This window comes from Gymnoscopelus microlampas (genome assembly GCF_963454915.1).
Source record: "Gymnoscopelus microlampas genome assembly, chromosome: 23".
Taxonomy (NCBI): Eukaryota; Metazoa; Chordata; class Actinopteri; order Myctophiformes; family Myctophidae; genus Gymnoscopelus; species Gymnoscopelus microlampas.
The window spans coordinates 19042839-19061198 of NC_139960.1; the positions used below are offsets into that span (position 1 = coordinate 19042839).

Sequence of the window (18360 nt, forward strand, 5' to 3'; positions counted from 1 at the left end):
AAGATCGTCTGTTTTGAAAATGTTTGCCTCTTTCTTATATTATTTGACAATTTGGTCAATTCATGTTTGACCTTTTTTTTTTTGTTTGTTGATAATTTTTGATGCAGTGATGGTGTTTTTCTTTTCTCTCTTACTTTTTGGGGGGTATTCAAAAGGTCTTTAAAGTCCTTAAATTGTCACTTCACCCTCCCGACTCTGTAGCCCAATAGAGCGTCGCAGTTCCCGCCCACTTCCAGTTGCCGGAAGTAAATACTCAATGCATTTTTCCCATTGACTTTTCCGAAAATATTTATATAAATTAATTTAAGCCTAGAATCAAGCTATCCAGGATGCTGGTGAATCATGACCATAAAACGTTTGATTCTGTGAAAAAACTTTTTTGAAAACGGCAAAACAAAGGGTATTTATTAAACATAGTATATCATATCATTAAATATAAAATTTAAAAAATCACAGAAAAAAAGGTTTTATGGTCATGATTCACCAGAATCCTGGATGGCTTGATTCTAGGCTTAAATTCATTGATATAAATATTTTTGGAAAAGTCAATGGGGAAAATGCATTGAGTATTTACTTCCGGCACCCGGATTCTGCGCAACTGCGATGCTCTATTTAATAGACCCCTTAACAGACGACGTCACACTGATAAGAACCAGTATGCGTGCTGCGTGCAACCAGTATGCGCGCAATGAAACCCATTCTATCAGGTCTCGCTAGGACGCGCCTCACTAGCCAACACACAAGAGGGGGTTGGGGTGTGCTGAAACCAGCGGCACCCCAAAACAACAGGTTGAGAATTGATTGCTAGAAACAATCACCTGTGCATCCAGTCTCAATGTCGGCAAACAAATAATTGGTCGAGGTGTTGTGAGCGTGTAGATCGAATCTACGGTGGATATATAAATGTATAACATTACAATACCGGAAGTGCGTGTTTTTTTGTTATTAAACCATTTCACTCCCAATATTTATGTTAAAACGTACACACACACACACACACACACACACACAGTATGTGTTTACGCAAAGTGCTTCGTGATACATCCAGGGAATCACTAAGCCCGCTATACGCCGCCTGGCTCGCCGTGGCGGCGTGAAGCGTATCTCCTCTCCGGTCAGATCTACGAGGAGAGCTTGGGTGTCCTCAAGGTTTTCCTGGAGAACGTGATCCGTGACGCCGTCACCTACACCGAGCACGCCAAGAGAAAGACCGTGACCGCCATGGATGTTGTCTATGCTCTGAAGAGACAGGGAGCCTGATGAAGTCCAGGAGACGTTGGGTAAGGTTTTCCCCCTGATGACTTTGTCTTCTAATCTATTTCACCTCCCGGTTCCCATTCCTACTGATGCACACCTACCATGAGCACCTCTTGTTCACACGAGAGCCTTCCAGCCTTACTACCCGAGAGATTATAGATGCACTGAATATCCATTCACCAAAATTAAACGGCATTACAATGAACTGAATAATGTATTATTTTAATACTTTGAATATTTTAAAAAGCAATTACTGCAGCACTTTAACTCAAGTAGAAATTTGACTTTGTAACTTTCACTTGTAAAATAATATTTGACCAGGAGTATCTATACTTTGACTTGACTTTGAAGTACTGGAGTTGAGTACTTTGTCCACCACTGCCTATTGGCCACATACATACTTAAATAAATACTTTTAAATACTTAAATAAAGGGCTTGATGCTGTTGATGCTGTTACTTAATGTAACGTTATAACTGTTGTCATACCAAAACGTTCCTGCGAGTGGCACTGTGGGCCCTTTTTGCTCTTTATTCATTTCTCCGAGCCTTCATAGATTATGGCTTTTAGATGTGCCAGCCTTATTTTTCAACTCTATGGTGCCAGCCCCTTGAACTTCTTGCCTTGTGATGAACTACTTTGTATTGTTGTATTTTGTATCTTTGAACTATCTTGGGCAATTTTCAGTGTCATGGTGCCGCTGTGCATTTTTCTGTGACACTGTGCTGTGAAGGTACAAGTGTGAAAATGATCATGTTAAATAAGCTTGCTGTCCATTGATGCTGCTAATAGACCGATTTTCCTGCTTCGCTTTTGTCAAACAAACATTATTGTTGCTGAAGACCTCAGCATGTGGACTTAATTCCAAGGGTCTTCCTCCAGGTTGTCATTAATGTTAGAATGACCCGTTCACACTAGTACACAGGTTGTTTGTCTGATCTCCCCTCCCCTCGTGCCACTAACCTGACTCTGTCAAATGGAAGAAGCTTCCGACACACATTTTGAAATGCAAATGAGATTTCCGGAGGGAGGGGGGTTTACCAGGCTACCGTGCCACACCCTCTATTGTAAGTCGGGGTGCCTCTAATGTTCCAATCACCCGCAGCACTCAGCATTCAAACATGTTTGTAATAAGTTTGTTTTGATCAAATCAAATTTTGCAATCAACACATTTTCTAATGTCTCTTTTTGCAATGTGGGGCATTGTGAGCTTGTAGATAGGCTATTAAAAAAAAATCATGACACGTTGTGCGGTGTTGATTAACCACCGTTAAGTGGTTAATCAAAATATTTTAAAAATCGCACTTCTTGATTAACTGGGAAAGTAATCAATAGAATAATTGCTAAGAAATTAATCGATAAGTACCTGATCAATATACACTACACTCAAAGGTGATGGGGACAGCTGGGAGGAAGGCCGGCAGTGGGTCAAGGTCCCGGCCTCCCACGGGGCTTTCAGGTAGTTAGGGTCCGCTTTTTTCTAGTGTAGGCTACAAAATTCTGGCCAATGCCAAGTTAAACCCAGCGCACTTTTTCTATTTAGCAGGGCATAACAGCTCAGAGGTTCTCAAAATATGGGTCAGCGCCAACTGAAGGGGTCGCAGGAAGGTGGAGTCACACTTAACTGAAAAAAGAAAAATGTATCCTTCCCATTAATGTTTTGTTTTTGAAAAGCATAGCCTGTGACTGCACTCTCTTTGGTTCTGGCAGATATACAGTAGGCTATATACTGTGTATTCCATTTACAAATGTGTACAGAAACACTGCTTTTTTAACTATGTTGATAAGAGAAAATATTTTCTAATACATATTCATATTCAAGGCTACCAATGTATGCTTTGTTTTTAAATAAGCTTTATTTCCAATTATCACTTTTCAATTTTGAAATTGAAAAAATAAACATTTTCAACCCTTGCATGTGGCTAACACTTTTCAATTTTGAAATTGAAAAGTGTGGGGTCGCCATAAAATGGGGTCCTGGTATAAAAAGGTTTGAGAACCCTTGACATACGTAGCTTACCAAGCAACACTTATTTGGTATCACTGCAAGATTTACATGCTTAGCATTTATCCTTAATTATTTCATACTCTATATACTGACAGTAATCATTGCAATAGACTGTTATGGTAACTCTTATAGTTACCGCTATGGGTGTCCCTGTCTCTACAGCTCTTTAGTAAAAAGGAAATGCATTTTCAGGTCAGAATACAAATTGTATCCAATGAGAGAGAACTCATACAGGAAAAAGGATAAACAAATGAAATTGGAAGTGATTACAAAAGAAGTGACAACTTCTGAACTTGAAACACTCTATTGCAATTATTACATCACAATATAGAGCTTCAAAATAAAAAAGGAACTTTTTTATTTTGACAAAAAATTACAAAAGGTAAACATAACAGCATGGCTTCCCTATGGATCATATTCATGACATCAGTGTGGAACTCATTTGGACCAGAACTCTGGCTGAGTCAAGTGTGACTGACTACTGTCCAATCAGAGCGAGATGGAGGGGTGACATCATCAAATGGTATGATGATGAAGCCTTGTAAAGAACAAATGGAACGGTGGCGTGTGTCATTAAGAACCAACCAATGGCCTGCATTAACATTTCTCCAATCAGGGAACCCATTCGGTAAATTTTAAACAAAAAGCATTAATCTGTCGTGGGAGATTAACATTTCTCTAACAATGATAGTTGATTTTCAGTAATGCCGAAACACTACGAGGATAAAGAGCAGGATAACAGAGCTTGTGCTGGTATTCGAGAGGATTTTAAGGAATGTTTGCTTCATCACGACTGCGTCTTAAAGGAGGGAAAACTGCCCAGTGAGTGCTTGAAGGAGGGCCATTGCAAGGCCCTGCACACCTCCTTCTTTGAGTGCAAGAGGTCCATGCTGGACCCAAGGTCAAGGTTCCGTGGAAGGAAAGGATATTGATAGGCGCCCAAATATGGAGTTCCAATTTGTTTTAAAATTCTATTTCAAGGACCCCCCGTTTGGTATGCAATGCATTAGGCCACGGACCCCCATAACTCTTGAGAGAGTACAAATGGAACCAAATTGCCCCTTTAGTTCCTATAACCTTTTTAAGGGTTCATTTTGTTCCTAACCATCAATCATTTAGCTGCGGACTCCCTGGAAACCCCCTCAAGGACCCCTGGGGGTCCCCGGACCCCACTTTGAGAACCACTGCTATAAATAACACAAATCTGTCTGTCCAAATATGGAGATGACTGACGTCATATGACTGACCGGCTTCCCTGATTAGCCAACCCAACCCATCGACTTGGCGGATTGGCCAAGCTGTGTGTGACATTGGTGCGGCTGTACCAATTTAAGTGCCACATTGTGTTTTTCCTCCTTTAGCCCAAAACAAACATCCACACATGTTTTTCAACCCTTGCATGTGACTGGACAGAACTTAGTTTACACCGATCAGGAGCCCAAACGTCATTTGTCTTTGACTCATTTTTGTAATCCTATGTAAAATATGGCTGAGGAAAACATATTCCTTTTCGTTCCGAATTTGATCGGGTACGCCCGCATCGTGCTGGCGTTAATGTCATTCTACTTTATGACAAGCTGCCCGGTGCGTGCCGTCCTCTGTTACCTGCTCAGTGCTCTGCTGGACGCCTTTGATGGCTACGCTGCCCGAGCACTCTACCAATCTACAAAGTTTGGTGAATTGTTGGACATGTTGACAGACCGCTGTGCCACCATGTGCCTCCTGGTAAACCTGGCCCTGCTGTACCCTTCTTATACGTTCTTATTCCAGCTCAGTATGTGTCTGGACATTGCCAGCCACTGGCTGCACCTACACAGCTCAACGATGAAGGGATCTGCCAGCCACAAGGCCATTGACCTCTCTGGCAACCCCATCCTCCGTCTTTACTACACATCCAAGCCAGTGCTGTTCGTCATGTGCTCAGGGAACGAGTTGTTCTTTTGTCTGCTCTATGTTCTCCATTACATTGAAGAGCCGCCTGCCTGGCTGTACTGGCTCCAGGGAGTCTGTGCCATCATCTGTCTCCTCAAGTCCGGCATCAGCCTCCTGCACCTGGTCACTGCCTCTCAGGATATGGCAGCTTTTGACGCAGCAGAGCGCGAAAAGGCCAGGACCACCGAGGCCAAGCGAGGACCCAAAATGCGGGGACCATTCGTAGCAAGTTGACCCCCCAGAACATTTTTGTTTAACCACTTGAATCATTACCGCCTACAATCAATCAATGGCAAGAGAGATTGTTGAGAGTGTACACGAGAAGAATCACTGCTAAGCCTAAGATCCAGATGAAGTATGACATCTTTATAAAAACAATTGGGCTCCTGTAATAGGTCATTTTAGCGTTCCGGATGATCATAATTTGCATTGTTGTTCTAGTTGTTTGAGTTGTTACTTTTTGGGCGGTGTAACCGCCCCTATATGTGAGGTTGGGACATTGACATTTGCTGCACTGTGATTGGCCACCCATTGTACCCCCCTACCCTGCACTGTGATTGGCCACCCATTGTACACCCCTAACCCCTACACATTCAATGCAAATCTATACCTTTCTTTAAGTGAGCTTCCATCACTGTGATGACCACTAGCTGCACTGTGATTGGCTGACTCTATTCAGCACTGTGATTGGCTAGCGAGACACATGACACATGTGCATAGTCCTATAAATAGGACTATGCACTTAAAAAAAAAAAAAAAAACACTTTTTTTTATTTTTGGGGCGGTGTAACCGCCCCCTATAAGTGAGGTTTGGACACTGACCAATCCTGCACCGTGATTGGCCAATAGTCTACAACGCAGTCTACAACCCTAACCCTTCCACAGTCAATGCAAATCTATACTTTTGCAAAGTCAGCCAATCACATTACAGCTAGTGTCATCACCACTAGCTGTAATGTGATTGGCTGACTTTGCAAATTCAGGACTGTGATTGGCTAGCGAAACACATGACACATGTGCAGCCCTATGAATAGCAGTATGGACTTAAAAAACACTTTTATGTTTTTTTTTAAGTGAATCACTTCCATCACTGTGATGACCACTGTGACCGCACCGCCCACTTCACACTGGGTGTGATTTTTTTTTAAGTGAGTCATGGGTCTGTGATGACCACACCGCCCACTTCACACTGGGTGTGTTTTTTTTTCTTTGTATTTGATAATGAGGATGGTGGTACGTTGTTCCAAAAAGTGCACTTGCTTCAGAGAACCCCCAGAAATGTCATGTTTATTCCTGGCAGCTGTATATCTATCATTCTAGATCTTACATTTGTGTATGTGCATGCATGCGGACTTTTACTTGTAACAGAGTATATTTCTACATTGCAGTATTGATACTTTTATTCAAGTAAACAATGTGAGTACTTTTACCACCACTGAGGAAAAAACATGGTTGTGTTCTTAATCAATCACTACTCATCACAAGAGGAAGTTCTCACTATAGGAGATGAGTCAACAAACCAACAAACATGTGTTTGGAACACACTAGATATGAGTATGTCCCATGTAAACAGAAGCTGATGCCGGTAATGACATTCATTGTGAGTGTTTTTTAAGGTTCAGTAACAGCATAAACATTAGCTTAGTGTTAACCATACAAGTTAAGGTGGTGTAAACGTAAGTGATATTTCTTTGTTAAAATAAGTGTTAAGTGTCTCTATATTCCAAGTCTCCATGTCTCCCCAGCTCTATAGTAAACAGAAAATGCATTTTCAGGTCGGGATACCAATGTTTATCCAATCAGTTGAGAGAACTCATACAGGATACAGAAAACAAATTCAATTTTAGTGATGAAACAAAAAACAATAGCAGACAGAAATAGAACTGTAACACACAAGCTGATTAATGATCGTTGTTGGGTTTTCTCTCCTGGTTGTAAAATTGAGCTTGTAGATCTGCTGTTTTCAGTGACAAGTAACTAACACAGGCTTTTGGTGTTGCTGTGCCTGTGCACAGATTAAAAGTGCTCCGGAATCATCCATGTCACTCAACCCTGTGTGGTCGTCCGTGGCCGTGCACGTCAGGGTGAGAGTCTCTGTCCACTTGAGCAGTGTAAAGGCCAGCACGTTGCCTTGACCCTGTGCGCCCTCGCAATCCACAGCCATGGAATAGGTACAGGAAGAGGAAGGGCATTTTGCTACACACTCAAAGCTGCATGGCACGCCCACAGTCACGTAGTCAGGACCCACAATGTTGATTTCTGGTCCACCTAAAAATACTTTATATTAAGGAAATGTATTCATTTTTGGATAGACTCTACACTGTAATTCCCCCTTAATCCACATGAAGGCATGAGTGTTCAGTGAGGTGAACTATAGTTTTTCTATTGCTCAGAGAAGATGATTCTCCCTTCTGAAGCTGTCATTCTGGTATATAAATATTAGGTACATTCATTTGTTATGAATCCTTCTTTATAAATGGCCCATACATTGATTACGTCATCTATATGACATACTCATATATGTTCTCTAGTTCATAGGCTAAGTGAGACTGTTTGCACACCATACATGAAAGCATGTGTGTATATTGTTCTAATTGATTGAGAAATGTACATAAGGTTTCTTAATCAAATTCAATTAACTATCTTAATCTTGTTTTACTTTTTCAGGTAAAGCACAAGGGTGGAATTTGAAACTAACTCGAATTAGTCTCTCCTGGTCACCACTCACCATGAACTTGTGCTTTTGTAATATTACCAGTCAATTATGTTAAATGATTGATCTTTGTTGAAGATGTGGTCTGCTCCTTTTTCCCTCTACACAGATAGCTCTTTGCCAAAAATAGCCGATCTACAAGCTCACAACGCCTAGCAGCGCGAGGCGTTGTAGAGCTTGTAGATCTGCTATTTTTGGCTAAAGTTCTCCACACAAAGATTTGGCAGACCCCCTGTAGTAACTCTGAGGACCCCCTAGGGGTCCCGGACCCCCTGTTGAAGACCCCTGTGTTACATATCAATCAGATACAATAACAAGCATAAGTAAATCAGATGTTACATATCAATCAGACATAATAACAACCATAGATCAAGCAGCTAAATATAATAAATATAATGTGCCTTTGTCACAATACTGTAATTCGGAGAGTCTAAAAATTGACCCAAATGGAGCTTTACGGGTCCGTTTTTATACTCAGAGTTAAATTAACGCTGACGATTATGCTGTGTACATCATTGTGTGTCCTGTATGAGTTGAAAACAGACAGGATAAGGAGGACTACAATGATGATGGATGTGCTTGTGTTTTCCGGCAGGTCACACTTTCACAAAGATCCTGACCTTTAGGCCGCCCAGGGCACGTAAACACACACACACACACACACGCACACACACGCACGATGCGACTAGAGGCGCATTCATGTGTCTCTAATGGGGATCCTTTATTGAACATAAACACACACGCACACGATGCGACTAGAGGCGCATTCATGTGTATCTAATGGGGATTCTTTATTGAACATAGACATAAACACACACACACACACACACACACACACACACACACACACACACACACACACACACACACACACACACACACACACACACACACACACACACACACACACACACACCGCATACATCTGCACAGAGACATGCCTATACCAAAATGCTGATATTCCCCTCCTTCCCTTAGTTTGACACATTTCCTGCTCAATAAATGTAAAGTAATTGTCATGAGGCTCAGCTGTTATTATTTTTCATTGTTTATGTATATTGTATATGTGTCTCTGTCCGTGTGCAGTAGTTGGATTTAAGTGGAAGCAAATGGTCAACATGTATGGGAAATAATTCAAAGTAATCAAAGAGTGTCAACTTTAATGCATAGACACACAAACTATATTAACAACAATTAAATGCTCCCTTCTGATATTTGGCCTCAGTGTGGGAGTAGTACCACTTCTGTTTGACTTTCAGTAATTCATTCTGATACCGTTATAATTCCCCAAGGGTGTGGTAACCTATACTCTATCACACAAGACAGAGGTGAATGAGAAGTAGGTTGGACACAATAGGGCAGATCCATATGTATCATATTATTGAGCCAGTGGTCAGATTTTAGTCTTTATTTGAGCCTTTAAGTAGTGCTGAGGTTAGACAGACTGTATAACCACAACCTATTGACAGTCATTAAGAACACTGTCTTCAATAGAAATGCATGTGAGGGTATAAATGTGTTAGTCCTGTTCCCTTTGATAAGAGCTGTTTGCCCGTGTACTGTATGTTGACTGAATAAGCATACTGAGCCACGTTGCTCTCCATTTCCTTGTGTCCGTACACACCTTAAGCGATCCCTACGCAACAATGGACGGTACACGTACCTCACACGACAGCGGAGGACATTCACGCCTCAAGTGGCTTCTATTGCTTGTGTACCTGACAGGTAATACAAACCATACCAAGAAAAGTCATATACTGTTTATTTTTGTAAAAAGAAAGAAAAAAGTAGGCAGGAAAAGCGGTACTCATTATTGTGTTGACTTGTAATGGTCGCTGAGGATGATCTGATCTGATGCATTTATGTTAAGAAACGCCCTGGCATCAGTCAGGCCGAGCTGAGTTAGTTTTTAAATGAAAAATTTCAGACCACCAGTCTTTATAGTAGAAGCGAAACTGAATGACTGAGTGAATGACAGACTACAGGTACCTGGGTGTTTGTGTGTGTGTGTTGGGGCGAGGGCATAGAATTAGGATTCAGTCAACTGCAACATTGAATGAACTACTGAGATGATACGCACGTCAAATACTTTTAAATACTAAGTTAAATGTGAGAATGAAATAGGCCTTTCACTTTATGGAGGCATTGTGTTCATTGTGTGTATCTGACCATGTACTGTAGGCCTACAGGTGGGAACAGTTCTCACAGAGGAACAAGACAGAGAACCCGACAATGATGACGATGAAAGTGATAACGGTGATTTGTACACTACATCCTAATATATTTAACCACATTAAAACTGCTGTGCCTATATTTGGGGAAAATATGAATCCCAAAACCTTCACAGATAGCAGATACCCCGTGCAAGCTCGCGTGTCGCGATGTATTGTGAGCTTGTGAATATAGATTACTTTACACTATTTGCTGTATTACAAAGCAGTGTTGATTTCGTCGACTAAACTATGACGAAAAATGTTCGTCGACTACCTTTTTTCACAGACGAAAACTAAATAAAAACTAAACTATGATGACTAAGACTAAATATACTGTATTGCCATTTTTGTCAACAAATACAAACTAGACTGAAATGTTAGTGAGGGACTAGTGGAGAAGAGATCCAGTAGAACTAAAAGACAAGTCATTTTATGTTTGGTTGCGCTCGGGTGTTGTGCTCTGAAAATAGCAGATCTACAAGCTCACAACGCGTCCCGCTGCGAAGCGTTGTGAGCTTGTAGATCGGCTAATTTCAGCATGCAAAAGTGTAAAATCAGTCATTACGACGCCATCAAGGCACCGCCACAATACATTTTAGTCGACTAAATCAACTGTAGATTTAGTCGACTATAATCTTATATTTAGTCGATTAAAACTAGACGAAAATATGACTAAAACTAAATAGAATTTTATTCAAAAGACTATGACTAAAACTACATCATAATTTGCTGTCAAAATCAACACTGGTACAAAGTAGGCTATATAGGGTCCAAGTGGTCAAATAGAAGCTACCTTGAAAGTTCATTTTTTTCAGTACGTGTGGTATTATTTTTTAACTGTTTCTCTAATTTCTGTTTTGGAGAATCTCCTATTATCAGATTTCAAATACAATGGCCATTGCAGTGCAATCCTATTTTATCTGTAAAACCCCAAAAAGTTAATACATATCCTTAATATAAAGTATTTTTTTAGGTGGACCAGAAATCAACATCGTGGGTCCTGACTACGTGACTGTGGGCGTGCCATGCAGCTTTGAGTGTGTAGCAAAATGTCCTTCCTCTTCCTGTACCTATTCCATGGCTGTGGATGGCGAGGGCGCACAGGGTCAAGGCAACGTGCTGGCCTTTACACTGCTCAAGTGGACAGAGACTCTCACCCTGACGTGCACGGCCACGGACGACCACACAGGGTTGAGTGACATGGTCACAAAGAAATGGCAGGTGCTGGGTAGGTGGCTGATTATTGAGTTTCCTGATCTTAGATTATAGGTTATTTATAGACTTTTTAGGATGATTCCGGAGCACTTTGTAATCTGTGCACAGGCACAGCAACACCAAAAGCCTGTGTTAGTTACTTGGAAGATCTACAAGCTCAATTTTACAACCAGGAGAGAAAACCCAACAACGATCATTAATCAGCTTGTGTGTTCCAGTTCTATTTCTGTCTGCTAATTCTTTTTGTTTCATCACTTCAAATTTAATTAGTTTTCTGTATGAGTTCTCTCAACTGATAATGAAAATTGGTATCCCGACCTGAAAATGAATTTTCTGTTTACTATAGAGCTGGGGAGACATGGAGACTTGGAATATAGTGACATTTAACACTTATTTTAACAAAGAAATATCACTTACGTTTACACCACCTTAACTTGTATGGTTAACACTAAGCTAATGTTTATGCTGTTACTGAACCTTAAAAAACACTCACAATGAATGTCATTAGCAACAGCTTCTGTTTACGTGGGACATACCCATATCTAGTGTGTTCCAAACACATGTTTGTTGCGTAGAAATACTCTGTTACAAGTAAAAGTCCGGAATTCAAAATATACTTAAAGTACCAAATGTAAAAGTGCTCATTATGCAGAATGTCCCATTTCACAGGTTTCAAAAGTATATATATATATATATTTTTAAATTGCAGATAAGCTCACAACACGTCACGATGCGTCGCGCTGTGAGCTCGTAGATCGGCTATTTTCAAATAGCCAAAGTTTAAATAGGCCTGAAGTGGTTGTGGTTAATGTATATGTTTTGTAACGATAATCCAAATCTACAAAGTAACTAGTAACTAAAGTTTTCTAATAATTGTAGTGGAGTAAAAAGTACAATATTTTCCTCTGAGATTGCCTCTGTAGTGGAGTAAAAGTGAAAATTAAAAAAAATTGGAAATACTCCAGTAAAGTAAAAAATACCTCAGAATTAGTTACTTAGTTACTTTACACCACTGAACACAACCATGTATTTTCCTGTCTTTCTCCTTTTAGCTGGACCAGCTAACCTGACCATTTCAGGCGTTGATATGATGAACCCAACGGTGAGCCACAGCTACAGCTGCCGTGCGTACTGCCGGCCCTCCTGTAACTACTCCTGGCATGTGGATAAGGGCCCGTGGCTGGGGGGCCTGGGGAACGTCATCGCTGTTGTTCCTCAGGAGGCAGAAACCTCCAAAACCATCATGTGCAAAGCCACCAACAGCATGTCCGGCCTGTATGCCACCTCGGTCAGAAATGTCAACGTGACGTGTAAGTCATGGAGGGTTTTTAAAGATTATACACTGTTGGGTTTTTTTTAAAATCAATTTTGTATTTTTAACCCTTTAAGACAAGGAAGTCATCTGTGTCGTTTTAAGATTTTCTTTGGTTATTCAAAAATAGCACCGAGTGCCGCGCTATGAGCTTGTAGATCTGCTATTTTTTTTAAATCGTGAAAATGTTTGCAAATCTTTGAATATATATATATTTTTTAAAGCGAAAATGTTCAACTCCGCAGCTACATACATATAATTTTGGGGGTCCTTGACGTGAAAAAGTTTGAGAACCACTGATATTATAGAAACATAAGTCTTTTTAAAAAAATCTAAAAATGACACACAGATGCGTTCCCGGTCTTAATGGGTTTAGGTCTTAGGAAAACATAAACAAGTCAGATCAAATGCACATAAGAGGCCATATACAGGGAAAAATAAGACAGAAAATAATAATAATAATTAAAATATATATATATAATAATAATACACCTATACATACAAACACACATATAGACATTAAAAACATAATAATAATAATCAACAATATTTTTGTTACGATTTATTGCCCACATATGAATAACAGTTCTTTCATGAATTCTATGTTCTATATTTATTTTCAGCGGGTCCATCCAGTGTCCATATCAAAGGCCCAGACTCAGTAAACATTGCAAAGCAATTTACATTTATCTGCGTTGCTGAGTGTCGGCCCTCTTGTCGTTATGCCTGGTTGGTGGATGGTCAGACGTTGAAGGGCAGCAGGATAGACATCACGGTGGAGCATGAGCATCACATGAAGTCATTCACTCTCAGCTGTGAAGCACAGAACACGGTCTCAAAGAAAACAACAACCATCACAAAAAATGTTTTTGTGGGAGGTATTTAAATGAAAAAAGTCTCATTTCCTTTGTATTAGTCTATAATTCACTGGTTTAATTTAGTTTAAACAAAGTTTAAACAAAAAAAATCACAACTTTTCATCAATTAAAAAACGATTCAAATCTTTTTCTAAAGTATTTCATAAATAAAATCTTAAAATTCCCATAAATAAATAAAAAATAATAGTTTAAGAAGTAGTGAAAATAGCAGATCTACAAGCTCGCAACGCAGCTCAAAGCAACACGCTGTGAGCTTGTAGATCTGCTATTTTCAGTAGTTTGGGTCTTGAGCCAAAAAGTTTGTGAACCACTGGTCTGATTTATTATGTAATGGTGATGTTTATTATTGTTTCAGAGAAGGGCACGGCCATTCGTGCTCAACAAACCACAGCTGTGCTCCTGTGTGCCCTCATTGTCTACACTGTAATTCCCCCTTAATCCACATGAAGGCATGAGTGTACAGTGAGGTAAGCTATAGTTTTTCTATTGCACAGATAAGATGATTCTCCCTTCTGAAGCTGTCCTTCTGGTATATACATATTAGGTACATTAATTTGTTATGAATCCTTCTTTATAAATGGCCCATACATTGATTATGTCATCTATATGACATAATCATATATGTTCTCTAGTTCATAGGCTAAGTGAGACTGTTAGCATATCATACATGAAAGCGTGTGTGTATATTGTTCTAATTGATTGAGAAATGTACATAAGGTTTCTTAATCAAATTCAATTAACTATCTGTCTTGTTTTACTTTTTCAGGTAAAGCACAAGGGTGGAATTTGAAACTAACTAGAATTAGTTTTTGGACAACAGAAGACACAGTATTTTTTGTCTCTCCTGGTCACCACTCACCATGAACTTGTGCTTTTGTAATATTATCGGTAATGTGTTAAATGATTGATCTTTGTTGAACCTTTGCCACTTTGACTTTCCAATTTAAGGAATGAGGTTCAAGATTATATTATTTCAAAAGATTTTAAAAAGTTTAAACATAAAAATCACAACTTCTCATCAAAGAAAAAACAATTCCAACATTTTTCTAAAGTATTTCTTAAATAAAATCTTCGAAAATCCGAAATAAAGTAAATTTAAAAAAAGTTTAAGAAGTAGTGAAAATAGCAGATCTACAAGCTCGCAACGCAGCTCTGAAGTTCAAGATTCTGCGTATCTCTTCATATCATATTACTCATGTTTATTATGCATCATAGTCTGGTGTTTGTTTCCTTGTTATGTGTTGTTGATGTACAGGTTTGTTATGTCTTATAAAAACCAATAAAAATAATGTATATAAAAAAAAGATTCTGCGTATCTGCTGTGTGTTTCAGTGATTAGATGAATTGGTACATATTTGCTGTACTCCAGCTTCGGCCCTTAGAACTGACAGTTAAGGGCCCACCCAGCCTTCATATCAGCGTGACACAATTAATGTGGTAATACTTCTTGGGGAGCAATCAATCACAGTGTGTGTGTGGTTTGTGTTTTTAATCTATAACCAATTATAAGCCTGGTCTAGCTGTCAGATATGCTTAAATCATTTCTGTCTCTGAAAATGTATGCTGTGATTTTAAATGCCTTCACTTCATTACAATACAAGGAACACCTCTATAATTTATGCACCAACTGCAGGTGAAACTCATCTGTGATCTTACTGTTGTAAAAGTTTCCAAAGTGATTGAATAAATTATGATAAATATTGATTGACTGATTATACTGCATATTTTAGAGGGAATGATACAAACTTCATTAGCAAGAAGGACAGCACAACAGTGTTTGCCAAACAAATCCCATAAGGTCAATTAAAAACCAAACAAAATAGCAAAACAACATCAAAACCGTATCCGATATTTGCCACCAGCAGTTGTATTGTATCGGGCTGTAATGATAAAACAGTGCACAAAAGCGCTTGAAACACAAACAGATATGAAAATGAAAAGAGGCACAGTATTGTCAGAGCCGTCTTTGAATAGACTTTGTGGGAACAAAAGAAACAACCCCATAGGGCACAATAATACCTAAGCTGACGCCAAGCACATTAGCACGCCCTTAATACAGTAAAAGGAAAACATACTGATAACCAACATCAAGGCCAAACAGCAGTATCCACTTTGCCAGTAATGTTGGGCAATGCCGTCATCTGTGGTTTGAGTGATCATTTGATAAGAATGGATAAGGTCATTTTCCTCAGGGCTATAAGAGCCAAGCAGAGCTGCTCACCGTGCAGATGTTTGACACCAGGGTTGCTGTCTTGGTTGGTTGTCTGCAGCACCATGGGTTACCATCCTTCATCATTCACTCTGCTTCTCACCTGCCTGGCAGGTAATACATGGTTTTGATTGGAATACAGTATTGTTGTTGTTGCTGTATTTCATTTTCCTACTAACTTGCCAGGTTTGATGATCACTCAGAAAATGGATATTGATCCATTATTTGTTTCTTTTCTTTCTTACTAAAGGAATTTTCGCCAGTGAGAGAGTGAGAAGTGGAACCATGGTGGAAATACCATGTAAGATAAAATTCTGTTTTTATACAGTATCATCTTTTTTGTAATTTTAATTAAATAAAAAATGATATGTAATTATATGAAATCCATATTTTATTAGTATAATAATTATTATATTATATACTTATTTCTTCTACTTACTCAACAGTATTTGTAATTATTTTCAACACTGTATAAGCAAACATAGCATGTTCACATTGTGTCATCCAGATATCAAGGCTACTATGGTCTATGGGTTAGTGTTGTTGTCCATGCCTGAGAATAATTGTCTCCTACCCTAATGTAATTGTGAATGAATTGTTTGCAGATGGACCTATGTCAGTGGAGATCCATGGGGGGGACATCCTGACTGTGGGAGTCCCATATGGGTTTTGGTGCAGAGCCAAGTGCTTCCCTGCCTGCACGTTCACCTGGATCAGGGACAATGTGACCTCCCATGGACCAGAACTGAACCTGCGTTTCGAGGCTCACGTAGGCTCACAAGTCCTGACCTGCATAGCACTGAATCCTGCCACGAAAACATCAGTGACTGTCCATAAGACACTGGAGCTGACAGGTAGTATTGACACTGTCATTCAGAAATATCAGAATCTCTTAAGTTGCAAAAAAAAGAAGCCTAAAACGTTTCCTGAACTTTGCAGTTGGGCCATCCAACATAAAGCTCACCGGTCCAACTTGGCTGACCACTGGAGTCGCTTCCAATTTTACCTGCTCTGCTGACTGCTACCCCTCCTGTAACTATACATTGATTGTTAAATGGAAACAACAGACTTTGAGAACCTTGCAAGGAAACACAATTTCATTCAAACCAAATCAAGGGGTCGACTATGAAACACTGGTCTGTGAGGCTCACAACACCGCCTCAGACATGTTCATTTCCACCAGCCTAAAGCTACCAGTAGCAAGTAAGTGAGAGAAAAACGTATTTAAAAAACAATGATTTCAACAAGGTCAAAGATATGTTTAGTGTAGAATGTTTTTTTTTGTTCCTCACACATAAATACAATGTAATCATGTCAACTTAGAATCAGTGGTGTAACGTAACTAAGTACATTTACTCAAGTACTGCACTTGCGTACAATTATGAGGTATTTTGACTTTACTGGAGTATTTCCAATTTTCAGTACTTTGACTTCTACTCCACCACATCTCAGAGGCAAATATTGTACTTTGTACCACTACAATTATTTGAAAACTTTAGTTACTAGTTACTTTGTAGATTTTGAAAAAACATACATTATGTATATACATTTCGGCCATTTGAAAATAGCCGATCTACAGGCTAACAATTCGTCACGATGCGACGCATTGTGAGCTTGTAGATCTGCTATTTTCAAAAGATTTTTATACATTTTATACATTTGAAAACTTGTGAAATGGGACATTCTGAATAATTACTACTTTTACTTTTGTACTTTAAGTATATTTTGATACCAATACTTTTGTACTTTTACTCAAGTAAAGTTTGAATTCCAGACTTTTAGTTGTATTTCTACATTGGCAGTATTGATACTTTTACTTAAGTGAAAAAAATGGAGTACCTTTGACACCACTGCTTAGAATACAGTCAGACTGATTATGTTGAGACCTTGTTGCAGAATTAAACGATATGTACATCTACGGCCCGAGTTCAGTGAAGTTGGGCGAGACCTACCAGTTCACATGTATGGTGACATGTCTCCCGTCCTGCAACTACACATGGACATTGGGCAAACACATTTTCCATGGCAACCTGATCCAGACACCCATATTCCACAAGGGAGCTATAAAGATCGTTGAGAGCAAACGACAGGTCACGATCAGTGACTACAGCCACACTGAACCTCTGGTCTGTGAGGCCCAGAACACTGTCTCAGGAGCAACCATCAACTCCACCAAGATCCTGACAGTCACTGGTAAGTTGGCAGTGGTGTAAAGTAACTACGTACATTTACTCAAGTACTGCACTTAAGTACAATTTTGACATATTTTTACTTTACTTGAGTATTTCCAGTTTTCAGTACTTTTACTTCTACTCCACCACATCTCAGAGGCTCCACTACAATTATTTGAAAACTTTAGTTACTAGTTACATATATATATATATAAATTATTACATTATAAAACTAACCACTTTTACGCTATTTTATACCTAGGCTATTGGAAAAATGTAGTACTTTTTTTGGTACTTTAAGTACACTTTGATACCAATACTTTTGTACTTTTACTCCAGTCATTTTTTATTATTATTTATTATTTAAATTCTGGACTTTTACTTGTAACAGAGTACTTATACATTGCAGTATTGATACTTTTACTTAAGTAAAACATTTGAGTACTTTTTCCA

The 18360-nt window shown here is 39.2% G+C and overlaps 3 protein-coding genes across 3 annotated transcripts; all 3 read left to right on the forward strand.

Annotated features, from left to right (window-relative positions):
• Positions 1-3968: 3968 nt before the first annotated feature.
• Positions 3969-4196, forward strand: LOC311039708 (cytochrome c oxidase assembly factor 5-like; the record flags this gene model as incomplete). Its single annotated transcript, XM_084049663.1, has 1 exon — positions 3969-4196. The coding sequence occupies one exon, from the start codon at positions 3969-3971 to the stop codon at positions 4194-4196; it is 228 nt and encodes a 75-aa protein (XP_083905789.1).
• Positions 4197-4749: 553 nt separating this feature from the next.
• LOC311039578 (CDP-diacylglycerol--inositol 3-phosphatidyltransferase-like) lies at positions 4750-5430 on the forward strand (the record flags this gene model as incomplete). Its single annotated transcript, XM_084049518.1, has 1 exon — positions 4750-5430. The coding sequence occupies one exon, from the start codon at positions 4750-4752 to the stop codon at positions 5428-5430; it is 681 nt and encodes a 226-aa protein (XP_083905644.1).
• A 4108-nt stretch (positions 5431-9538) lies between these two features.
• On the forward strand, positions 9539-14798 carry LOC311039733 (uncharacterized protein). Its single transcript, XM_084049688.1, has 7 exons — positions 9539-9634; positions 10091-10165; positions 11096-11350; positions 12390-12647; positions 13273-13527; positions 13883-13994; positions 14294-14798. Exons 1-6 carry the CDS (start codon positions 9556-9558, stop codon positions 13963-13965), a joined length of 1005 nt encoding a protein of 334 aa, XP_083905814.1. The 5' UTR covers positions 9539-9555; the 3' UTR covers positions 13966-13994; positions 14294-14798.
• The last annotated feature ends 3562 nt before the right edge of the window (positions 14799-18360 follow it).